General features: G+C 54.3%; 1 protein-coding gene across 2 annotated transcripts in view; it reads right to left on the reverse strand.

Annotated features, from left to right (window-relative positions):
- Positions 1-24,738, reverse strand: part of Col17a1 (collagen type XVII alpha 1 chain) — a 48,481-nt gene that overhangs the window by 3,549 nt on the left and 20,194 nt on the right. For both annotated transcript variants that reach the window (XM_047553829.1, XM_047553828.1), the window contains exons 14-51: positions 23,507-23,668; positions 23,078-23,158; positions 21,700-21,744; positions 20,625-20,810; positions 19,893-20,114; positions 19,525-19,554; positions 19,134-19,160; positions 18,301-18,327; positions 18,128-18,190; positions 17,336-17,440; positions 16,331-16,393; positions 15,672-15,707; positions 14,933-14,986; positions 14,661-14,696; positions 14,121-14,156; positions 13,415-13,477; positions 12,350-12,385; positions 12,010-12,081; positions 10,846-10,872; positions 9,944-9,979; positions 9,036-9,071; positions 8,672-8,752; positions 7,560-7,595; positions 6,934-7,011; positions 6,002-6,055; positions 5,854-5,895; positions 5,647-5,700; positions 4,974-5,033; positions 4,617-4,643; positions 4,156-4,221; positions 3,806-3,856; positions 3,215-3,337; positions 2,661-2,798; positions 2,168-2,236; positions 1,630-1,770; positions 1,024-1,113; positions 822-932; positions 130-276 (exon numbers count right to left, since the gene is read on the reverse strand). In XM_047553829.1, coding sequence (XP_047409785.1) covers positions 130-276; positions 822-932; positions 1,024-1,113; positions 1,630-1,770; positions 2,168-2,236; positions 2,661-2,798; positions 3,215-3,337; positions 3,806-3,856; positions 4,156-4,221; positions 4,617-4,643; positions 4,974-5,033; positions 5,647-5,700; positions 5,854-5,895; positions 6,002-6,055; positions 6,934-7,011; positions 7,560-7,595; positions 8,672-8,752; positions 9,036-9,071; positions 9,944-9,979; positions 10,846-10,872; positions 12,010-12,081; positions 12,350-12,385; positions 13,415-13,477; positions 14,121-14,156; positions 14,661-14,696; positions 14,933-14,986; positions 15,672-15,707; positions 16,331-16,393; positions 17,336-17,440; positions 18,128-18,190; positions 18,301-18,327; positions 19,134-19,160; positions 19,525-19,554; positions 19,893-20,114; positions 20,625-20,810; positions 21,700-21,744; positions 23,078-23,158; positions 23,507-23,668 — 2,811 coding nt within the window. The remainder of the gene's footprint in view (positions 1-129; positions 277-821; positions 933-1,023; positions 1,114-1,629; positions 1,771-2,167; positions 2,237-2,660; positions 2,799-3,214; positions 3,338-3,805; positions 3,857-4,155; positions 4,222-4,616; positions 4,644-4,973; positions 5,034-5,646; positions 5,701-5,853; positions 5,896-6,001; positions 6,056-6,933; positions 7,012-7,559; positions 7,596-8,671; positions 8,753-9,035; positions 9,072-9,943; positions 9,980-10,845; positions 10,873-12,009; positions 12,082-12,349; positions 12,386-13,414; positions 13,478-14,120; positions 14,157-14,660; positions 14,697-14,932; positions 14,987-15,671; positions 15,708-16,330; positions 16,394-17,335; positions 17,441-18,127; positions 18,191-18,300; positions 18,328-19,133; positions 19,161-19,524; positions 19,555-19,892; positions 20,115-20,624; positions 20,811-21,699; positions 21,745-23,077; positions 23,159-23,506; positions 23,669-24,738) is intronic.

Consider the following 24,738-nt stretch of genomic DNA (forward strand, 5'->3'; position numbering starts at 1 on the left):
GGGCTTTCCCTGCCTGGGGGCTCCCTGGTGTTTGCCTCCTAGGCTCCTTCAACCACCTGCCACTCCACTTACAGGGACAAGCAAGGTCTGGGGAATGGGCGTGGGGGATACGCGCATTAGGGCACATACTCGTGAGGTAGCTAATCAGCTCACTCCGGAAGTTGTCACTGTTTTCAGCAGCATAGGTTGCCAGAGCTCCTGAGACACCTGGGGGCCCTCGAGGACCTGGGGGCCCAGGAGGGCCTGGAGGGCCTGGGACGAATGACAAGCCAGCAGCTGAGTGGGAGGAAAGGAAGGGAAAGGTCAGGGTACTTTGTGGAGAAAGCTGAATTCTCAGCCAGGCCTCAGGGCCTGCTGTGGACCCCTTCTGAAAGGTGGGGAGAGGAGGCTGGGCCTCCTGGATGCCAGGAGGAGGGTACAACAGGAGGCCTAGGCGGCCCCTGTCCTGACACCAGCTGGGAATGGCTGCTCCTGCCTGGCCCTCCCACCCCCACCTCTGAATCTCCTTCAACCCAAGTCGTGTTCCCTCCTCCCAGCTCCTCACTGCTGAGCAATGGAGCCCCCTGGGCTGGCCCTAACCACAGGCTGGCCCATGAATTGGGAACTCTGTCCCTCCCAGCTTCTCCCTCTACTTCTCCCACTGCCAAGGCTGAGGGCCCCTCACATAAGGGCCCCAGGACCCTGCCCTGCATGTGCTCCAGGAGGACTTGGTGACTGCTGAATAGATCTGATTGTCCGTGACTTTCTTTGCTAAGACCCATGGGTGCCCCAAGGCCGGCTGCAGTCCTCTGCCCTATCCCTCCCTGCTGCCAGCATCCTACTGTGCAAGTAAGAAGAGAGGTCCTCCATGCTGATGCTAGACCACGCATTGCCTGGGATCCCAGGTGGCCCTGGGGGACCCGGGGGTCCAATGATGCCTCTGTATTCAGACCCTGAGACACAAAGAGGAAGCAGTCACAGCTGGGACCAAGGGCTGTGCCTCCGTCCCAAACCACATGGACAGATGCCACTGCTTGACCTTACCTCGGAGCAAGGAGAGGAGCTCCTCATAGGAAGTTCCCGGGAGGCCAGGGGGCCCTGGGGGGCCAGGAAGCCCAATGCTGATCCCAGAACCTGGGGAACAAAGTCCCAAGTTGTGATGGGCTCAGATCAGGCAGAGGAAGACAAATGCAAATGCCCTGTTAGAGAGGAGGTCAGACACACAGCAATCTGGACAGATGTGGGGTCCAAGAAGGGGCGGAAGAGGCGGCAGGAAGAGAGGAGAGAGGACTAATGTGGAGACACTCCTGTGCAATGCCACCAAAGGAGGAGGCAGGCTGTCCATAGTTTCGGGACAGTGTATGTGAGGTTTCGGGAGAGTGTATGTGTGCGCACGCGCACCTGTGTGAGCTATGTTCACATGCCCAGTGCAAAGTCCACGCTCGTCTTGGCTTCCCTCACCACGCTCTGACCTGCTCTGCGACTACAGGTTTGAACAGTTCTGAAGGCTGCTCCCCCTACTGGGTATGCTGCAGCCCGGCAGGAGGGGTCAGTCGGGCCATCTCAGCAAGGTTTAACACCCTGTTCTCATCTCAGGCCCTCCCTGACCACCCTGCCTGCAGAGGGCAGGCCAGGAGCCGGGGCACTCACTCGACAGGTAGCTGATAATGCGATTGCTCAGCTCTGCATAGTCCAAAGACAGGAGGGACCCATCTCCACCAGCTCCTGGTGGCCCTGGAGGACCTGGAGGGCCCGTCAGGTACTGATGCAGGTACTGTCGCACTTCCTCACCTGGAAAGGAGAGGATGTGCAGGTTAGTGTGGACCCACACTGCCAAGGGTCCCTCAGCCACAGTCTGCAGAGACACAGTCTGGGTCCTGGTGACAGTTGTGAGCTCTGGGCTGTCCGGCCCACACAGTGTGTGTGTGTTGGGAGGCGGGTCAGCAAGCTTCCAGGGACCTGAAGGGGCTCGTGCCCACTTGCCTGGCATTGTCTGGAGAGGGGAGATTCACCACCCACTTTCCAGTTCATTTGTGTCTCAGCAAGCAGAGTACACAGTGAGTTGGCAGCTCCTTTTTCCAAAGGACTGCTTCCCGTTTGCAACCCTTACAAGGTGTGTGTGACAGACAGGTGAAGTCAGGAGAGGGCAAGGACGGTACCACCCTCTCATCCCCCACAGGTGACTCACGCTGCAGCACAGCCAGGATGTCTTCAGAGGAGATGGAGGACGAGGAGGAGCTGATGCTGTACCCTGAAGCTGCGGGAGGAAGATGTCAGGTGACCTACTCTGGTCCTGAAGCAGACCCTGTGTATCCAGACCTGAACTACCTGGACAACCAGTCATTTATCTTTGAGGGAAATGAATGAATGGAGGTATGGCAGGCATTTAGAAAGCAGCAGAAAACCCCAAATTGTGGTTATCATTGTTATTATTGTTATTATTATTTTGGTAAGAAATGCAGTTTGTTTTTCATAATGAGGTCTAGTCTAACTCCTTCCGGATACTGCCAATATGGAGGATTCCTTCTCATGAGCCAGCCAGGAAGGGTCTACAAGTAGGACCACCCTGGTCAGATGCTCACAAGGGCTAAGCAAACAGAGAAGTAAGAGATGAGACTCGGGGGACAGGAATGGACCCCTGAGAGGACGATGACTGAGACAGGACGTAGGGATGGGCTTACTCCGCAAGTAGCTCACGACGTGGCTTGCCAGCTCTGAGTAGTCGAAAGTCTCTCCTGTCATGGTGATGACAGGCCCTGGGGGACCCGGTGGGCCCGGGGGACCCTGCACTCCAGATAGATAAGACCTAATGCTGTCACCTGCCAACAAAGGAATGATGTAAAGTCAAGCTGGTCCTCCCCACAGAGGAGACCTGAAATGCCCATCCGCACATGGACCCAAAGCAGGGCCAGCAGGGAATCTGGGCTCCCTTGGTGTGGATTGAGAAAACAAGGCCCATGCTGGGTCAGGTGGCCTGTGAGGGCTGTGGACCAACACGACCCCATCAGCCACCCATGCACAGGACGTGGAGGAGTGCACACATGTAAGTGTGCCGGGTGTGCGCGTGGACCTCTGGGGGGTGAAGATGAGGCTGGTGTGTGGACAGGTGTCGGGCACTCACTGACCTGTAGGCCAGACTCCATGGGTGCTCCTGGCCTCACACACAACCTGCCCCACGCCCCTTGGCCACTGCTGCCTTACTCAGACCCCAGGGCGTAGGTGACCGGCCACTCACTCTGCATGTACTCAGAGATGTACTGCTGAATCTCCTGGCCAGAGCCGCTGAGGGAGCCGGGAGGCCCAGGGGGCCCTGGTGGTCCAGGTGGGCCTGGCATGTACATGGTGCTTGATGATCCGCCTGCAGGGAAGAGAGAGCATCCTGACTTGGTTTCTTGGTCCCTGAGTCAGACCCAGGCTCCCTGAGGAGGGAGGGGCTTTGTCAGTGGGAGAAACAGGACAGTGGCCAAGAGAAGGGCCACCTCTTTGAGGGGCACAGAGATGGGAGCCATTTCAGGCCAAATCCCCACTTTCCTTCAGCAACCTGTTCACCACCTCACAGTCTCCCTCCTCTCTGACTTATGGGTGCATAAGTCTAGGGTCCATTTGTCACCTGGCACTGTTAGTTATCTTGGACTATGCACAGGTCCTTCCTCCCACCCCACAGCTTGTAGTCTGAAAGTCAGCATTTGGATCCTCACCCACGAGGAGGCACTGAATCAATTCTGAGTCGTGGCTAGGTTAATGAACAAAAGATCTATGTCCTCATTGGAGTGAGCAGCCTCATTTGAAGGAGGGGAGAGGGACTTGGGTCACCTTTTGTTCTTACCTCGAGAGGGACCTCCGGGGATGCCAGGAGCCCCTGGGACACCAGGATCACCTGCAATCCAGATGTGAAGCCTTGTTTATGTCCCCTCCTCCAGGCAGCCTTCCCTGCTTAAGCCCAACCACACGTAGCACGTGTCTCTTAGTTTGGTTCTGGGATGCTGCCAGGAGCTCCGTTTGGGCAGAGACTATCTCTCCACGTCCTTGTCCCTGTCTCCCTCCAGCCTGTCCTCTCTTCTGCCTCTCTTTTCTCCTACGTCTTCAGCACCCATAAGCACTTGTTGCCTTCCATGCTGGCATCTGGGGGCCACTCCTCACCACCTTCTTGGCTACACCCTCAATGACATTTGTCACCTTTGGGTCCCTGTGGGCCAGGTGGACCTGGTGGTCCCTGCAGATTGAATCCAAGGGAACTGGAATCTGGAAGCCAAGAACACACACAGTATGGTCAGCCAGGTTGGGAGAGGCCCTGGGCATAGCTTCAGTGGGGTGGAGCGTAGCACTTAGCTGGGACTGAGCATGTCCAGAGGCCTTGCTCACCTGAGGGACTCTCTGAGAGGGGACGGTCAGGTTCACTCTCCTCCCCACCCACCCCATGTTGGAGGCCCCCAAGATCCCTGACTGCTAGGTCAACTCCCACTTTGGGCAGTCAGTACCTGTGACCTGTGCTGCCTGCACAGATGCAAATACTCAGCCACCCACGGAGACACTCGGGTGTACTCTGGCTCATGTGTACCAAATGCACTTCCCATAAACTCAAAGCTCTTGCTGCCCGCCCCTATTCTTGGCTGTGTTTGATGCCAGCTCTACTGTACCTTGACGTCCTCGGGGGCCTGGGGGACCTGAGGGAAGGAAGCAGAGAGCTGTGAGACACCTACCAACACGGAGAAGCTGATGGGGCTCCAGTGGTGCAGCAGAGCAGAACCTGGGGCTCCTTGGCCTCTCCTTCCACCAGGTCAAAGTGGGGGTCAGGAACTTCTTTACAGAGATTCTGACTCCTTTTCCCACTCCCACCCCATGCTGCAGGCTCCTGAGCCCCTAATGGGACACGGCAGGAAGATGAGGAAATTTCCCTCCCGGATCAGCCGGCCTCATTCAAACTCTCCCAGCCAGTAGGTGGGTAAGCAGGGGATTCATATTGGCTCCTGGGCTCCCTGGGACACTGCTCTCACCTTGGTCTCCCTTAGGGCCTGGGGGGCCAGGTGGGCCTGGAGGGCCAGAGAAGAAGTTGTCTGCAGAGGAAAGAAGCCGTTTGAGTGCAGACACAGTGGTGTGCTGAGGAAGCAGCACCCAGCACAGCACCTGGCATGGTGCAGATGCTCAGTCAACACTTGGCAGATGGAGTTAAGGATGGGTGTTTGCATGCTTGCGTGGTTGAGAGGTTGGATATAAAATGAATGAATGATAAGATGAATGGGTGAATGGATGGATAAATGGATGGATGGATGGATCTTCCACATGGGACAAATTCTGGCCTGATCTTTGCTCCAAGTTTATTTCCATAAATTTCTATGCAAACCATTAGCATTTATTTCATGTGCATGTGTCCCATTGCTTCTTCAGACCTGGGATCCCTGAGGACAAGACCCAGCCCTCCCCAGCCACTCCAGGAGCTCCCCTGGGGCACAGCTGCTGCTCCCTTGGGCCAGGCTACCAGTCTGGTTGGGTTGGCATTGTTTATTCTCCCCATGTGCAGCAAGAAGCAGGAAAATTATGCAGACACAACCCCCATGGAGAGGCAGAAGGAGGACGCCTGGCCAGCAGGTCAGGAAGGTCATGAGGCTGTGGCCATGACCATGCCGGGGCTAGGGCGGTGGGAAGTGTGACTCAATGCCACAACATTACCTGAGTCAGCCAGGAAAGATCCTGGTGGGCCTGGTGGGCCTGGCAAGCCTTCCCCTAGAAAGAGGAGCCCCAAGATGCATTAGTGCCAAGAGGTGGGCCTGGAGGAGGAGGTGGGGAGGCAGGGAGCCCTTTCCTAAGAACCAGCCTGGAGGGCACCCCTTTCCTGTTACCTCCCCTCGCCACTCCTGCAGGGAGCCCAGCTCTCACCTGGTGGGCCTCGGGGTCCTGGTGGACCTGGGATGGCAGGCCCTGCAGAAGAGAGTGAGTGAGAGGAAGCACTGAGCTCTGGGGGCCGATCCCCCTGAGGGCAGGATCTGGGCTTCCTTAGAGCTTTCAAGATCCCTGAGATGCTCACCTGGTGGCCCACGTGGCCCAGGTGGGCCTGGGGGACCTCGTAAATCAAGACCTTCTGTAGAGAGAAGAAAACGGAATTGAGAGAAAGCAGTGGCCAGGCTGTTCTCTGCCCTGCCGCCTGCCCACCAGCACAGTCAGCCTCAGGCAGCCAGGTTACATTCAGGCTCCAAGGACAGGCCGAGTGGCCTTGGCACAGGACCTCCAGGACCACATCTGCTGAGGGCGCCTCTCGCTCAGGGGCAGGGCGGGGCCGCAGTCAGACTTCCTGACAAGGAAGGATGTGTAGGGAGTTGGGTGCCACTTGGCCTTCCCCTAGAGAACAGGGATCAAAGCCTGATCCCACATGTGTGGCTGGTGACTCTGGGCAAGTTCTCAGTCTCGTTCAGCCTTAGTTTCTGCCCCTGTGACTCAGGGTCCATGAGACTTACATTATAGTGGCATCTTAGCATAAAGTGCCAGTGAATGCTAAGTCCCCAACACAACCCGAGCACCCGATGAGGACGGGTGCTGTTGTAGCTCGGCATGCCAGCTGCCCAGCTCGAAGGCCCAGCTGTGGCTCCTGGGCTGGGGAAAGGGCTTTGTGGACAGGCAGCTGCAGGAGTGGGCCCTGCAGCCTGGGCCTGTGGCCGAGAATCACAGAGCCTGGCCACCGCCTTCTCAGAGTGGGGGATGTGCTACTCCTGCCAGCCACACTCCCGAGGCCTGGCCTAACCCTGGGCCTCCTCAGATCCCAGAGTCTCTGACAGCTGCGCATCCCTAGGGACTGAGCCTCCCACACCAGACAAGCCCTGCTGTTCTTCTGAGCCCTCGCTGCATTGCACAAGATCTGGTCATCGTCACATCGGGCCCTCGCGGATGACTCACTGGCGCAGCTGCCATCTCTCCCACTCCTGACCCCCGACGTCACCTGCCCCAGAGAATGGTGGCACTCACGAGCAGAGAGGACCTCGGAGATGGAGCTGCCAGTGCTGCTGAATGATTCACCCGCAAGTCCTGGCTCCCCTCGTGGACCTGTGGGGAGGACAGGGTTAGGTGGGCACTGCAGGCAGTGACTGGCCGCTGCTTTCCCTCCGCAGTGGGCACAGGACCAGGTACAAGGTGGGACCAAGCTGAGGGCCGGCAGGGCCAAGTGCAGGTTATCAGGGCCAGTGTGGTGGCAGAGGACACTTTTTCTGCTGTAGCCAAAACTTCCCAGGAGGACTTGGGCCAGCTTTTCCTAAACCTGGCTATTTTTTGATACTTGGATAAATCTCTTGACAGTGGCATGATTATCAGGATCTAGCCATAAAAAACCTGAGCCCTAAGAAAATAGTCGAGTTCAGCCTTGACCGGGGGCCAAGGAGTTTTAATCCCCCTGTTCTGAGGACCCTGGCTCTGTGAGAGACATGGAAGGAGGTGAGAGGGGGTGGCTCCCCTTGCAGCTGAGGCTTCGCAAGGCCCAAGGGGAAGAGCCCCATCCACCTTCTGCTCCTTTCATCTCAAGTACAGGGGCCCAAGTCCCACCTGGGAAGACAGTCCCCTGACAGCCACAGTCTGTGATCTTTCAGGGTGTGACATACCTTGCTGTCCTGGGAGACCAGCTGGGCCAGCAGGGCCTGGAAATGGGGTCAGGGAAGAAAAGGCTAAATCACACCTCTAGGTCACAGGAAGGGCTGAAAAAAGGGGAGGTGACCGGGTCCAGGTGTAACCCTCACAAGGTGTGGCCCAGTGGCCCAGAGGGGGTGGCTTGATTATTTTGAGAACAATTAGGAATTTGAGGCCAGCCTGGAGAGAACGTCCCTGCCAGGTGCCAGGACTCCTGGGCAGTCAGGCTGTTCTTCAGTGGCTAGGGGTTTACACATGTCCCCACTGTCCTCCTACTGGAGCTCATCAGGAGGGAAGGCTGGCACACACTTGCATCCGTTGTGTTATGTACTTCATGAGTATTTATTTATTTATTTTTGATGGTGGTGGGTGAAGCCAGGGCCTCCCATATGCTAAGCACGTGTTCTACCACTGAGCCACATCCCCAGCCCTTCATAAATATTTTAAGCAACTAAAAACATGTGACAAGATAATGGGAATTTTGGAAGGGAAAAAGCTATCCATCATTCTTTAGCTTCCGAACATTTTATTTCCTTCCTTCCATCATTTTTTTTCTGCATCTTTCAAAACTTTCGTTGCAACCACAGAGCACATCCAAGCTCTTTTAAATGCGGCCAATCTCTCCCAACAACTTTCTTCAAAAGTCTTCATGTTTTTGTAACCATCCCATGGGACTGGATGGTTTGGAATATTTTCTGCTAATAGATCACCAGCAATTGTGTTACCCTTCATGCCTATTTTCAAATTATTTTCCAAGAAGGAACTATGGGCTCAAGGGCCTAGTTCTAACTGGTCTCAAACTTCAGAGGCAGAGTGTTCTGGACTGCTGCTTATTGGCTGTGTGACCTTAGGCACATCATTTACCTGCTCTGAGCCTCAGCTTTCCCATCTTCAAACACTGTGTGGCCTCCGTGCCAGCGAGGCAGGATAGCTGATCTGCCTCCCTGACCAGTAATGCAGGGTCTGCCTCTCTCAGCCCTTCTTACACTCTTTCCTAGGCTCCTGCCCTTGGTTTCAGGGTTTGAGCAAGCAAACAGCTAGAGTCAAATGTGCTACTGACTGGGGCAAAGCAAGAAAACAGACTGACCTGGGGTACCTGGAGGTCCTGGGGGTCCCATGGCACCAGGAGGTCCTGGGGGACCTGGGACAGTGACCGTTGATGACCCACCTGGAAACAGAAGGCACATGAACAGTGAGCCCCAATTTCTGGCTCTGAGGCTCTGGCGTATATACAGGTTGCGGGCCAGGCAGGCTGGCGCCTCTGCCTCTCTTCACTCTGGTCGTCCCCCGCTTTCCTCGCTGCTGGCCCAAAGACCTCACTGCCACACCCAAGCCTAAGCACCATGCTTCCCAACCAGAGCTTCTAGGAGAACACAAAGGCAGAGCCAGGGCAGGTGCGCCACAGAGGAGAGAGAAAGACCGTGAGGAGGGGCCCTCTGAAACCTGCCTACCTGAAGTCACGATCTTGCCTGGAGCGCCGGGTTCACCTGGAGGAGGGTCAGGAGGGTCATTTAGGTGCTCGAAATCATTTTCATCCATTCCCTAATAAATCTATGACTAATAAATCTATGATAGGTCTGTTTGGGATGGATGCCCTTGGCTGTCATTATTTTAGTATTATATTTATTTATCTGGAAACAACTCCTTGGCTCAGTCAGTTGTCAGAAATAGTTTATGGAAAATGGTCGTTCCCAGGGTCTCATCGAGGGTGAGAGCGGCTCTCCGGAGCATCAGGGTCCAGGAGGGTGGGTCACAGGGAAGGAAGGAGCTCTGCGCATCTCTAGGCTTGTTCAGCGCTGGGGTCTGATGGGCAGAGCTGAAGTGTCCCCATGGGCGTAGGTGTCACCAGCCAGACCCCCGAGGATTATTTCCCATCTCGTCCTTTGACTTTTCCCTTTTAATAGCACCCTAACACTCCCCTCGGCCTGCACAGAGCCACCTCTCAGGAGGACCTGGTGGACCTAGTCATACTGAGGCCTGTGTGAAGGACAAGACCAGTGTGCTCCCAGCCTGGGGAAGAGTCGCATTATTAGGGACCAAGCCTAAGCAAGGGGGAGGAGGCACGAATAGGGCATTTTAGAGGAAAATCAGGGGATTAGAAGTTTTGGGGCGGGCAGCACCCTTCCTGATCTTCCTGCCATGACATGAGGCTTTGGTTTGGGGTGAGGAGGTGGAGGGTGAGGGAGACCTGAGGACCCAGGGCCTGGTTGCTTAGCATGGATCGCTGGGCTCACACCTCTCAGCATCTGCTGGAGCCACTAGATGCCACTGTTGGTCCAGGCTCTGACCAGAGAGGGGCCTCCCTTTTGCAAAAATGACTAGTGAAAAGAAAGCACGTGGCATTTGGAAAATCACTTACCTTTAGTCCCTGGACGGCCAGGGGTCCCAGGAAGTCCTGAGGTGATTAAAAACATGTCAGTTAGGATAATTAAGGTCCCAATACTCCAGGCAGCCTGGGGCAGTACCAAGCACTGTCACTCAGCATAGTCACACTGGCTGCTGACTGAAGCCCTTCAGCGTTAGCCCAGGAAGCCCCTGAGGGAGCCTCTTGCCCTGAGGCCTGTCCTTCTCTGGGGCGACAGCTGGGCTTGAGGTTGGACAGGTCCATGAGCTCTGCTCTGGGGGGAGTCCAGTCTGGCTGGGTTGTGAGCTCCTGGCACTTGCGAAGCAGCCACAGTCCCCCGTCCCGCTGCGGGACTGGGGACTGGGCTGCTGTGCGCAGTGCACCTGCCTGCTTTTGAGCATCTGAGGATGTCACTGTGCAGGTAGCGTCTGGGAACCTGCTGTGTGGTTTCATTTGAAATCCTTGCCCAATTTCCTTTAGGAAATGAAGGGTTGAGTGTGGTGGTGATTTCTCAAATCCACATGGGTAATTATAGGATGGACTTGAACAAAAATGAGAACTTGAAACAAGGGAGGCCCCCCCCCATGCTAATGAGGAAACTGAGCCTGTGTCGACTCCCAGAGCTCCTGCCAGCAGCTCCCATAGGCTGGGGGCCTGCTCCAGGGCATTCCTGCACCGGAAGGGACAGGCCGGTCAGACAGAAGCAGCAGCACGCCATCCAACCTCATTGCTACCAGTGTGGGGTTCTAGACTGTTCTGTGCATATTTTTCCTTCTCTTCTCAAGTCTCCTTGTGGAAGGACCTGACCCTGTGTTTGCTGGGTGTTGGGGGAAGGGAGGACACGCTCAGGAGACTGGAGAAAAGCACTGGCCAAAGTGGCTCTCCCGGGAAGAGGTGGGATTGACCCCGTGACTTACCCTGAGGTCCCTGGGGTCCTGTGAGACCTGCAGAAAACAAGACACAGGGGTGAGAGTCCAAGTGCTGTGGGCTGTCCTTGAGGAGGACCCTCACCCGCAGGGGCAGGTGGACACAATGGTGGAGGGGTCAGTGGATGCAGGACAAGCCTCTCACTGGGGCATCCAGGGCCCTCCCAGCATTGGAAAAGCCATTATTTCAGCTTTTCAGTGAAGCAACCCAGTGCTTCATCAGGCCCTGGTTCCGAACCTGTTTGGGTCCACAGACCTTGTGAAATCTGAGAGCCATGGACCCAGAACACACACTTACAGACCCTAAATGCTGCCCCAGGTTCCCTCCCTTAGCCCTACACCTGTGCACTAGCCAAGGTTTCCCTGCCCTCCGTGGCTCCTGATGAAGGGCCACCTGCTATAACCACACAACTTTCTTGGCTCTTCTTTTTGGTACCAGGGATTGAACCCAGGAGTCCTTAACCACTGAGCCACATCCCCAACCCTTTTTATATTTTATTTAGAGACAGGGTCTTGCTAAGTTGCTCAGGGCCTTGCTAAGTTGCTGAGGTTGTCTTTGAACTTGTAACCATCCTGCCTCAGCCTCAAGACTTGTAGGGATTACAGGCATGTGCCACCACACCTGGGTCTTGGTTCTTTTTGATCTGTTCTTCCTGCTGTCTTGAGAATCCTGCTCTTGTGTGAGCCCTTGGTGGAGATTCTAATGAGGGCTTTTCTCCTCTGACTGATAGGGTCCAGGTATGGCCCCAGGAAAGCAGGACAGAAAGGGAAAGACCCAAAGGAGCAAGGAGCAAGACCCAAAGGAGCAAGATGTGGAGCTGATATTCAAGTGTGCAATTTTACGTGTCCTTGCCCTTTTCTAGAATTCCTTGCTTCCACTGTTAATCCCTCTTTCCCAATTGCCACACTGGGTGGCTTCAAGTGGCCAGGGCCTCGCGGTTATCATGCATAGTGCCACCTGCTATGTGAGTTCCCTGCTGAGCTGCTGGAGGTAAGGGGATGAGGCCCACCAGGGTACACTGGGACACACACCTGTACACACACCCAACACATGATCCCATGACACCGCTACACAGATGCCCACACACCTGTGCACATCCCCACCTGCAAACACACAGGCAAGCAGCGTGTGGCTCCCTCTTCCTGCCCTGTTACCTGGCTTTCCTGGGTCTCCAGAAGGTCCTGGTAGGCCACGGGTTCCAGGCATCCCCGTCATGCCTTGCTCACCTGGAGAGAGTATGAGCAATGAGGAAAGGTTTCCCTGAGGAGGGCTGACCACCAGGGCCTCGGAGTCAAGGCCTCTTGGGGTTTTTCTGACTGTCTGACTGGCGGGTGGGAAGGAGGAGGGGAACAAGAACCAGACAGGGCACATTTCCACACGCCAGAGGCATGTGACATATGACAAAGGGAACTGGGAACTGATGCAGGGACATGGGCAGAGCAGGGAATGGAGGCAGGGGCAGTTGTGAGTGAAGACAGGAAATCAGTAACCAACCTCTTGGGCCTTGATGTCCATCGGGGCCAGCAGGACCTGATCAAGCAGAAAAGCAAAGGTCATCAGTGACTCCTGCAGCTATTTCTGTGACTCTTCCCCTCCTGCCCCAGCAGCCTTAGAGAATGAGGTCTCCGAGGTGGAAGCCCTCCGGACCCTTCCTGTGGTGTCAGCTGCAGGAGAAGCCTGTCTTTGTTACCCCTTCTGGATCCAGCCTTCTCCTTCCCTCTTCTTCTAAGCCAGCAACTGTCTATGTTTTGCTGAGAGTGGTCCGGGGCTTCTGTCCCTCATTTACTTGAGGTCCTGGAAGTCAAGGTCCTCCAGTTCTTGTCTCCCCTGCTCTAGGCGCTATCCTAGCCTCCATCTGAATTGGTGTACTTCTGGACTGTCCCTCTACCCTCTGTCTCTACTGAGGTTGCGTCTGCATGGACAGTTTTCCAAGCTGGTCAGGATGAAAATCTTCCTAAGTTTTTAGGACTATCTGAAATGCCACCTCTTCCATCCTGGTTGGAAGAAATCTCCTCCTCTGTTATGTAACCATAGTATGTGGGACCTTTCATGGTCCCTGTCCTTTCCCATAAGCTTTATCTCCCTTTCAGGGGGCAAAGTGTCTCACTTGTCCTGCTAACAGTCAGTGCTTGCTAACAGTTGGTGAAATGAACAAGAGAAGGTGCCACACCCCCACTAGGGGGTCTTCGGCCCTCTGAGATGCCATGGTTCTCAGCCAGCCTGGTCCTCTGGAGGTACTCAGTCAGTTTCATGCCCTAGCTGTCAGGCAACAGGGGTCAGCCAAAGGGTGGCAACCTGGATCTGGCTGTGAAGCTCATCCTGGGAAGAGCACTGTGAGTCCCAAAGGAGCCCTGGCAGGAGCCAGGGTGAGGGGCCATGCCCTGCCACGTCCAACCCAGAGCAGTGAGCCCTGGAGGGATGCTCAGACCCAGAAATGGCCTAAAAAGGGGGACTCACCCAGGGGTGGGCAAGAGAGAGAGTTGGAGGGGCAGCTCTAGAAGAATCTCTACAGGGTCACAGTGATCTCTGGAACAGGCAGACCCTCTCTGGGACACTTACCCATTGCTCCTTTAGCTCCAGGCTCACCCACGGCTCCAGGCAAACCTCTCATGCCAGGCTCGCCTGCACAGGACAGAGGACCAGCTGGTTGGAGGCTGGCGAGCTACCGTGTGCTTTGAACATGGTAGCACATGCCCACTTCCTCCCACACCCCAACAGGCCTGCACCCTCCCCACATGGAGGAGGTGGGAAGCAATGGCTGCTTTGATTCCAAGGCCAGGGCTACCTGCTCCCCTGGCAGTAGGCACCGGTTGATCCAGAAACCACACTTGACCTGAAGGGGCTTCTGTAGGAGCCCAATTTCCTTGGAAACAGAAAGCTAACCTTTGTGGTCAAATTATCATGACCATCAATTTCCTTTTTAATGATGCCAAGTGGTGGGTGGTAAGTGGCTGAGAGGGTGCAGAAGTGCACATTTTCTGCTGCTTTGGAAATTGCTTATTAATCTTCCCAGCTGGATCCCCCCAAAGGGTCAGAGACAAGTAGAAACTCCCCTTTCTGCACCAAATATCTATTGTTTGGACTGTGCATTTTGAAGTATGTTTGACATCCATGGCATTATTTTATTTTCTCTGACTTTTTCTAGAAGGCGAGTTCCTTGAAAGTCTTGAGACAGACATTCTCCTTCTGTAATTTTTCCCACCTCCACTGATCAATAGACTTAAAGTCATGAGTGGACTAAAGTAGATTCCTGTGTAGGACTGACCTGTGAGACCTCGAGGTCCTTTCTCACCCTGGTCACCTAAAACAAAACATGGCAGGGGAGGTCATTTGTTATGAGCAAGGAAAGCAATCTCCCCCAATCGTAGGGACCCGGGGGCTCTCCTTACAGTCGTAAGCTCCCACCAGCAGGATACTGGGGAGAATATGGCGCTGGTGAAGCTGCAGGAACAGGTTCTATCTCTTGTAGGGTCAGATCCCACCCACAAACAGACTCCCAGTCCCTGCTGAAGCACCCATGGGTGCCCTGGGCACAGGGACCAGACCAGAGGACAGACACCTCATGGCTGGCATCCTCACTACCCCAAGGACTGTGCAACCATGAGTTTGTGATGATGGCACTTTGTTTCCCCTCTTCATGCCTCAGTTTCCCCAAGAGGCTGGACCAGAGTGCACTTTCAGTTCCTTCTCCGTCTCAGGGTGCAGGAGTCAAATGGGTTCTAAACCCTTCATCAGGGGTCATGTCTGGGTGCCCAGGAATAGAGAAGACTATGGTAGTGACTGAGCAGCAGTGGGAACAGCATACCTTTGGGTCCAGGGGGTCCCATGGGTCCTTTGTCACCTGAAAAGGAAACGGACACCATGGTGTAAAGGGCCTTGCAGGGACAACCAAGGAGGCCAATGTCTGTCTCTGAGTCAGCTCCTCTCCATGCTGACCTCCCCGCCCCCACTCTTCCTATGTCAGCTGCACAGGCTGGGTGTCGCCCGTCCAACAGATCCCACCCCTACCTGCCGCGCCCCCGTCCTCCCAGACCTCCTTCTTGAACCCAGGGTGACGAGCTCTTTCCCCCAGCTCACCTTTAACACCAGGGAGTCCCACTTCACCTCGGAGCCCTTGGGGACCTGTGGAGCCTGCCAGCAGAGGAAGACACACAGGTGGATGAGTGTCCCATCTTTGAAAGGGACAGATACACTAGTGTGTTCGTGCACATGCCTGTTACACGCATGCACCCCACCCAGGTCCACACACCCTAGAGTCCAGTCAAGGGCTGCTTTCCATGGATTCCTTCCCTTTTCCCTGCTAAACTGGCCCAAGTTTCTTGTCCCTGCTGATCACCAGGCCCTGGGCATAGGAACACCTCACAGGACCTAGGCACAGGCTTTGGCTGTAGCTTGAGATCCTCAGGACGGCAGGAAGAGCTCTTGGCTCCCGGGGGTGGGGGTGGGGAGCAGGCGCTGGCTCAGGTGAAGGCAGGATGCCGAAGCTGCTGGGGAGTCTTGGACCCGTGCCAGGTCCCAGAACAGACCTGGACAGGACTCATGAGGGCACCTGAGCTCAGCTGCAGGAGACATGCCTAGACTTGAGATCTGTGTCTTCAGGGGGCTTTTATTATTGATTGATTGATTGATTGATTGATTGCAGTACTTGGGATTGAACCTTGGGCTTCAGGTTTGCTAGGCAAGTGCTCTACCACTGAGCTCCATCCCTACCCCTGTAATTGCTTCCTTTATTTTAAAAATGCTTAGTTTTTCTTTTAATATCCCCCCCTTTTTTGCCCCCCAAATAGCACCTATTTACAAGAAGCAGCACACTGACCTGGGGGGCCGTGGGGGCCAGGAGAGCCACTGGAACCTGAGAAGAAGGACAAGACAATCAGCACAGAGTCAAGCACAGGCAGTTCTCCCGACTCCTCGGTGAAGGGCGGGTGGCGGAGGAGGGGCTCGTCTCCAGGGGAGGGCTGTGGGGGTACCCACGTCAGAGGGTACAGGAGGGATCCCAGCGCAACGTCCTTAGGGGGAGGCTGCAGCTGGGTGGGCTAGGGAGTGTCAAGAGGCCCTTGCTCCTTCCTGGCCTGAGGAGGGGTCAGAGGGCAGGTGGCCAGATAGGCATCAAATTGTGAGAAGGAGCCCAGTCTCCCTGTGTTGCTTCTGATGGATGCATCTTGGCTCCGGTCAGTGGAGGAAATTGGCTTCTGATTTCCTGCATGATCCATCTATCCGCTTAGGGACCTCACAATGTAGTCACTGGAGAGATGAAACTGTGTCCCCAACCTCATTAAAGGGTTAAAATTACAGGTCTAATCGTGACCCTCAGGGACCCCTTCTCTTTTTTCTTCCTTTGTTTTCTCTTTTTTTATTTGGCCTTGGGCAGTGGGCCAGTTCTATCTGGCACCCTTGGGCCTGCTTCTCTCTGATCCTTCTTAGATGTGGCTCCTCCCTGGCAGGCTTGGATCTTGTCCTGGACACCTGACTTACCTTTTGGACCCACAGAACCTGGGACACCAGGAGGGCCCTGAGGACCAGCTTCCCCAGCAGGTCCTGAGGAGAAAAGGAGGAAGAAGCACTATGAAAAAGTCCCCCAGTGCTGCTGCTCCCTGAATCCAGTGTCTCTTCCCTCCCTGCCGTTAGGCCAGGATCCATCTCTTTGAGGCCACTTCAGTTTTTACCCCCAAGCTTTAATTTTCCATGAATTCTGGCGCCTGGGAGGCACCCCTCAAAATATTGGTTACCTGGTTGAGAAACATTTTTTTAAATATTTTTTTTTATTTGTAGATGGCCACAATACCTTTATTTTATTTGTTTTTATGTGGTATTGAGGATCGAACCCAGTGCCTCACACATGCTAGGCGAGTGCTCTACTACTGAGCCACAATCCCAGCTCGAGAAACATTTTTAAGAGAAGGTGAAACTAAAAGTAAATCTTCCTTCTTAGTCTTCTGCATTAGAGGATTTCCAGTGTCCGTCTTGGTTTTCCCCATCACTGCAGCTTCATGGTTAAGGATCGAATCACAAGAGCTTCCCAGTGCCCTGCTGGGCCTGGTTTGGGGCTTTCCTGTCCTCTGCCTGAACCCCACCTCACTGTCCAACAAGCCCAGCCTGCCCTCAGCTGTCCACCTTGGCCTCACTCCTCTCTCCACCCTGCTCTGGGAAGGACATTTCACTGAGACTTCTTTGGGTTCCAGGAACCACAGTTGCTCCTCAGCGCCAGGCCTGGATCCCCATCCTGGCTCACGCCCCATGGTTAGTCTGCTGTCTCCACAGGGCCTGGCACAGACCCAGCTCAAGGAGAGCACTCAGCTGAAGGAAGGAGGGAGGGATGCAGATGGAGAGAAGGAAGGATGGGGCTGGGGTGTGGCTCGGTCGTGGTGCGTTTGCCTGGCACTCAGGAGGCCCTGGTTTCTATCCCCAGCACTGCAAACAAGCAAACAAAACTCCTAAACCCAAACCCTAAAACCTCCTGGTGCAGGAATTGCCTCTTACCTCTGTCTCCTTTCTCTCCAAACCCAGGAGGCCCTGGTTCACCACGAGGTCCCATGGGGCCCTCTCGCCCTCTCTGGCCCATGGGTCCTTCCATGCCAGGATCTCCTAAAGACAGGAATGGCCAGGGTCACAGTTAGGGTCCTGTGCTGCTGCCAAGGGCTCCACAGACAGCCTCTTACTGGCAGAACCCTGGCCTGAAGCCTCTTCCCTGGCCCCTGATCCCCACCAGCTCCCGCAACCTTGGCTCAACCCAGAAGCCAGGGTGACCCTTTAAAATGTGAGTATATTATGTCCCAGCTCTGCCCCAAACCTGCACATGGCTTCTCAGCTTACTTGGGGAAAGGCTGGCATCTTGCACTGGTCTTAAGGCCCCACGTGGTCCACTCGCCTCACCACCCCCTGAGCCTCCTTGCACTCTGAACTGCTCCTTGAACTTGCCCTTGGGACTGGCCTTGGCCATCCCCCAGCCTGAAATATTTCCCCAGATCTTGAGCCTGGGCTCTCTATTTCCTGACCTTACTAGTTAACTCACCCTTAGCCCTGACTCCCAGCATCCTCAGGTTCCGTCTTTCCCATTTCACACTGGCCCCCTACCTTGCTGCCTCCTTCACTCATCATGCTTACCGTCCCTGCTGCCACCACCACCCCTGCCCAAATATAAGGCCACAGCAGCAGGGGCTTCTCTCCTGTGTTTATTGATGTTCCCTGAAACTGGGCCTGGTACACAGTAGGCACTTAATAAATGTTTCCTGAATGAATGAGGAAATAATGAATAGAAAAAGAAGCTCTTACCCACGCTGCCTTTTTGTCCCTTTGGTCCTTCTGGACCTGGGTGGCCCAAGGGTCCAGGGATACCTGTGGACACACAAGAAGACCTCAGCCCTGTTTCCTTTGGAAGCAGGTGGCTGGGAGACAGCAGCCCGAACACCAGCAGCACCAGAGGGAGGTCACGGGAGGTTACACACCTGGAGTCCCAGGGAGACCTCGATCTCCTGCAGAAACAAAGGTAAAGGGATGTCAGTCAGAGGCCCTGAAAGAGGCCACTGGGGTGGGGGAGGGGGTTCAGGTGGAGTTGCCAAAGTTCGGAAATGTAAGCACAGGTGTCTAGTTATGCTTGAATTGCAGATAAACAACATATGTGGTTTTATAGTGCAATTATGTCCCATGGGATATACTTAGAGTGAAAAGGTATTTGTCATTTATCTGCAGTTCAAATGTAACTGGGAGTCCAGCGTTTAACCTGGTCATTGCAGGTTGAGGGGCTCTGGCACCACCAGTGCCTAGCCATCCCCGTCAGGGTTGGGAGGTGTGGACGCCCGCAGGCTGCGAGGGAAGGGGGCTGGGGAGCCAGGGTGTCGGGGAGGGTGGGCAGGGAGTCATGAAGGGGTGAAGAGAGGTGGACGCCACTAGGTGGAGGAACCCCATTCCCACGCTGAGGTCTCTTGGGAAGCAGGATGGATCTAGGGACAAAGGGTGGTCCTGTCCTCTCAAATGGTGGTCTCAGCATTGACGGCACCCCGGCTGCAGGCTGAAGACGGCTGTCCCCAGCCACCCCTGCTGAGACTGTGGGAGTGGGGCCATTTCCAAACATACTGAAGTTATCAGCCCCCGTCAGATGGCGCAAGGAAGCTGCTCAGTCCCGGGCGGGATCGGAAACCCCCTCCGCCTCACTGCGCAGTGATCCCGTGGATCGTCCATCAATTTTCTCCCTGGAAGTGGGTTTTCTGACCCCTGCTTATTGCTCTAAGCCATCGACCCTCACTAATAATAAAGGTAAAAATGTCCATGTGAAACTTACCTTTAGGGCCTTGACTTCCCATGTCACCTAAAACCAGAAAGGCATGAAAACTGTGAGATCTCTAGGAACCCAGGGCCATTCTCTCCCTGGTGTTTCACAGCCGTTTGACAATATGCAAGCCATATGTCAAGGCGAAGGGATGGCAGTCTCCATCTGTCCCTGTGTCTCCATCTGTGTCCCTTGGTACACGGCCAGAGCCCTCCTACAGCCTGCGTAGGTCGCTTCCCATGCTAAGATCCTCTGACTCTAAAGCTGGTTCTCAGCCCTCCCAACAGGAACCACAAGGTGGGTCAGCGCCTCATCCTCGTCTTTGGAAAAAGGACAAAATAATCTACCCAGAAAATCTGCCCTCGGGACTGAAGGCAGGGAAAGGCTGGGTCCACGGCAGTACCTTTAGGGCCAGGGTTTCCTCGGAGGTTTCCTACAAGAGAAAGTAAATCCTGAGTTAGTGTCACATTGTCAGTGTCCTCACATGCACACGAAACGGGGTCACGGTTGGCGGGAAGAAACTAAGGCCAGCTGAGGAGTCAGAACTGACACTGGGCTGATTTAGTGATCTCAGGCAATTCTCCCCTTCGGGACTCAGTGTTCCCATCTGGAAGATGGGATCCTAGTCCTGGTACCACCTGCCTCTTAAGGATACGGAGAGGTGGGAGGAGAGAGACTGAGGCGGCTAAGCGATGGCCTGGTCCCCCAGGCACCCAGACACAAAGCAGCCAGCAGCTCGGCGGGGCTGGCCCTGCACCCACACACCCTCACCGTTTTCCTGCTCCATCATTAGCTTGTTCCTCACGAACAGCCAGAGTGCCTCCTGGCTAGAGTCATCCAGGCCTGCTTTGCCCACACCCGTGCCCAGGTCGGGTGCGGCACCCTGCAGGCGGTCCTTGTTGCTCCTTTCCATCTTGTCCTCGTAATACAGCACGCTGGTTCTGGTCCTCTCTAGCTCGTCCACGCGGGCTTTCAGCTTCCTCACCTCCTCCGCTGGAAGGGACAGACGGGCCACGTCAGCCAGGGCTCTCTCGGTGCCTTGCTGAGCCTCCTCGTGGGGAGCTCTTTCTTATAGAAACCTGGCCTGTCCTCTGAGCTGGGTGCCAAAGCTTGCCCTCTGTTGTGCGAGGTGGAGTGAGAGATGACAGGGACATAGAGGTAGCTTCTTGGAAAAGGTGGCGAGCAGAAATGTCATGAAAAGACGTGACCTTACTTTGGGGGGCAGCCAAATGCATACAGCAGGCTGCCACAGGTACAGGGAGGGTGGAGGGATCGGAGCTGCCTTAGAATCCCAGCTCCCCACTCAGCGGCACGTGACCTTGGCCAGGTGCCTCCTGGAGCTCAGTTTCCTCATCTGCAGGAACACAGGGTCTGCGCCCATGATCTCAGGCCTCTTGGCCCTGACACTCAGGACCACCCTCCGTGGTCTGTCCTCCTGAAAGGGTGGCGAGACTTGGGGGTCCCCTGCCTCCATGCATCCTGCCCCTAAGCCTTTGCACCTACCCAGAGCAATGAGGCCGAAGAGTAGCCCCAGGAGCAGCAGCCAGGTGAGCAGCAGGCCGAGCAGCCATTTCCACCAGCTGCAGCAGGAGCCGCAGGGGCACCAGGCAGGTGCGCCCCCCCACAGTCCCCCGCCGCCACCGCCTTTGCCTCCAACGCCACCGCCGCCATGGTCATAGCCGTGGAGTTCTGTGGAAGAGACAGGGAAGGTGAGGCGAATGTAGCAGCTCCTGCTCTTTTCCCTCAAAATTCTTGAACTTTTGGTGACTTCCTGCAGGCCTGAGTCGGGGTGGGGACTTTAAAGTTCCTGGGCAGCTCTACTCGAACACAGGGCCGTGGCTAGTGAGGAGAAATCTGAAAACCCGGGGCTAGAGCTGTGTGACCCTCACAAGGTCACTTAACCTTTCTGTTTCCTTTGTATAGAATAGAGTTAAAAGATTCCCTACTTCATCAGACGATTGTTGAATGAGACGAGACAAGGGTTGCAAAGACATCAGCAGAGAGGCAGCGTGAAGCCACGACCTCCTGCACCTTTTTAGGGCCGAACCTACAGCACCCCCATCTCCATGACCACTGGACACAGCCCACTCTGTGATCCCTACAGTGCCTAGAGTTACATTCAGTCCAGAAACCTAAACAACAAACATCCTTAAGGGTTTGTAGTTATCTAAAATGGGGAGGTAAGACTTGATGGGGAGAGGAGGTCAGGAAAGGGTAGGGGGCAGGAGTGGTTGGTTTAGTATCCTCCTGGGCCCATATGGGAGGTTCTGGAGAGATCCAGAGTAGCCCTGCCATGAGGCTCCTGCCCTGGTAGGAGACCCTGGACCTTAGGTCTTACAGTGGCTGCCAGCCAGGGGTGGTGGGGTCTGCAAAGCAACATCGCCTGGGCTACGTTCCTTCTGAGGCCACTGCCAGGCCACCTGCCCACTCCCACCTTCCCCCTGCTGCCTTCTGTGCCTAGAGGGAGCCCGAGCTGGGTGGCTCAAGTGTGCACTGGTGCCAGGCAAGGGGCTTCTGTGTAACTGAGCATAACCAGCCCTTGGACCCTGTCCCTGCAGGGCCCCCAGCTCTCACTCACCTGCAGAGGTGCCCTTGCCCTTTGTGGATATGGTCTTCACATCTCCTAAAAAGACAAACGCCAGTTTAGACCTGAGCTTTTAAACTGGAGGAGCCCATAAGGTGCCCTTTGTGTTGTTTCTGAGCAGGACATTGTTCGGTCATTGTCCCCCCAGGCACCTTGCAGAAGAGCACTGTGCAGGGACATCCAGCAACTCAGTCCTCAGGAAGCTGATATTTGCAATAATTATATTGATGAAGACATGACTTGGCCAAGCGCTTAGTGGTGGAAGAAAGCATAGTGTTTTAACTCTCTTTCAACCTTAAATCCTTAAGCCTCAATGCATTTTTTGGAAGATCAATGTTTATTCAAAAAATAAATGTGCTCATGGGAGGTGACTGATTTCCTTTTTCTTTTTGATGCTGGGGCTTGAACTCAGGACCTCTGTTAAGCTTGTCCTTTACCACTGAACTACACTCCCAACCCCTACTCTGGTATCTTGGCTAAGGGACTCTGCGCACAGGTGTACAGGTTGCTAAACTGCGGTGGCAACTGGGAAATCCAGCAATGACAGGCTTGGAGGAGGGTTGTGTGAGTCTCTGTCGCTACTTGAGTATTTGTGAGCATGTGTGTAATTTTCTAAGAATTTGCCCTTAGTTTTCATCAGATTCTGGAAAGGATCTTTTGACTCCACAGCCCAACTCTACCCCTAAAATGTCAGGAATCACTCACCTTGCTGACTTCTAGTCAGGTTAGTCTCCTCCCCTGTCAGGATGGTAACTGACTTAATTTGCATTTACTTTAAAAATGGTCTATGGCTTAACTTTCCCATTTTTTTTTTTTATGGAATTCCCTGAAATCAGTGATTTGGAGAGATTCTACAGGACTTTGAGAAGAAATGTGGTTACCCAAGAAAGAATTTAGATATTTGGGAAGGAAGAAGAAGGTGGAAGGAGAAGAAGATAACCAGTGCTTTACAAAGCATTTTTCTATCAGTTTTTTGAAAATCATGGAAGGACTAATAAGGTGAGAAAAAAATATCCACGTAAACAAGACAGAGGAAGGCTTTTCTTCAATATTACCATACACATTACCTGGGGAACTACTTAATATGCAGTTTCCTACACAGTGGGGAGGGAGGAGCTTGATTTTGCATTTCTAACATGCTCCCAGGTATCACTGGTCCCCGGACCACACTTTGAGTATCAAGGTCTCACTTGAATTTCTAACATCCACACTTTGAGTATCAAGGTCTTATTTGTATTTCTAACATGCTCCCAGGCATTGCCAACTGCTGGTCCCTGGGACCCTCTTTGAGTATCAAGGTCTCCGAAGACTAAGAAAAGTCAACTGTGGCTTGACTGAAGTCAAGGGGAACAATGGTCAGGTTGGTTCTTACCATTAGTTTCCGCTTTCAGGCAAGTGTCGGCAGCGTAGGCAGCCTGCTTTTCTTTTTTCAGGGTGTCTTCTGAAAAAGAAGCTGTGCGCAGAGCCCATGAGAGTCTGGTATATTCTCTCCCACCCCTCCCAGCCTGTCCCATGTCTCCTCGCTGCTTGGGGAGGTCAAGGGTAGTAAGGTGAAGAGAGCCCAGCTTGCCCGGGGTTAACTTCCCTCATCCCAGCTTGTGGGGAGTTAAAGTGGCCCAAGGACCCCTTTGGGAGCTCTGCCTGAGTTTTCCTGGCTCATCGGCATTCAAGGCAGACCCTGAAAGGCTCTATTCAGGCAGGCATTTTTCATTAGAATGGGATACTGGTTCGATGATTCAATTGTCTCAAACCACCTTGCTAGGACACGCTTTCCTACACCATTTGGAGACACCTGGCTTACTTGCAGCGATGCTGGCGGGGGAGGCAGTGAAGACCTTCCCGCTGTCCTTGGTCATGATCAGCAGCTCCATCTCTTTCTTGGCAGGCACGTTGTCTTTCTCCAGGATCAGGAACTTACAGTCCTTGTGCAAGAGGTCATCACTCTGGACATTGGAGGTACAGGCTGTGGAGGAAAAGGTGCCAGGAGAAAAGAGATGAGAGAAATGGTCAGAGGAGGGAGGAGGAAAGAAGAAGCCAGAAGAAAGAGATTGACAAGTGCATGTAAGGGCCTCCTGTGTTCACTGACTGGTGCTCTAAAGCATTCTGGGGCCAAGGCACCCCTCCCTGACTGGCTGGGCCGGCCATCAGAAGGTTGGGTCAATGACAGAAGTACTGGGAACCTGGTCTTTGCAGCTGCCTTGCCATCTGGAAATACAATCCCCTTTGTCAGGCAGGTCCTTCCTCAACGAGCGTGGTAGGTTTGTCTTACCGTCTTGGGGAGGCTTTCCCTCATCACCCCATCTAAAGCATTCCACCCTCACACATGCACCCACTTCTCTGCCACATCACTCATTATTTCCTTAAAATCTGTGTCATTTGCTCCAGGTATCTTGTATACCTTGTCTTTGTGATTGTCATCTGTTCACTCCACCAGAGTCAGTTTGGTGAGGGCAGAACTATCCTGCCTTGTTGACTGCCTCTCCCAGCACCTAGGATAGTGTCTGTCTGAAACCAAGTAGGTGCTCAGTAAATTTTTTTTTCAAAAAAGAATGTTAACCAGGTGTGGTGGTGCACACCTATAATCCTAGCTACTCAGGAGGCTGAGGCAAAAGGATCACATGTTTAAGGTCAGACTCAGCAACTTATGGAGACCCTGTCTCAAAACAAGAGCTGTGGATGCAGCTCAGTGGTAGGGTGCTCACCTAGCATGTGTGAAGTTCTGGGCTGCTGATGGAAGGAAATGTACCAGGATCACAACAGTGGTGTGAGCCCAAGTCGACAGCGGTTCTATAGGGAGCAGAGGATGCTGGCAGCTCTCGAGGGGCTCCTGGGTCTTAGGATGGTTACATGTAGCAGGAAAAGGCCAAGGACTTCTGGGCAAGGGTGGTAGCTGGAGTGTAAGTGCCAGACCCTGAACAGCTGAGGGGCACGGAGCTTCCTGCTCCTGGGGCGGGAAGGCCCAGGTAAACGCAGGAACGCTCATCTCTGAATTTGAAGCTGCACTCATGGAAACATGCAGGGGGTGTTGTGTTT

The sequence above is a fragment of the Sciurus carolinensis genome, chromosome 5, assembly GCF_902686445.1.
Source record: "Sciurus carolinensis chromosome 5, mSciCar1.2, whole genome shotgun sequence".
Lineage (NCBI taxonomy): Eukaryota > Metazoa > Chordata > Mammalia > Rodentia > Sciuridae > Sciurus > Sciurus carolinensis.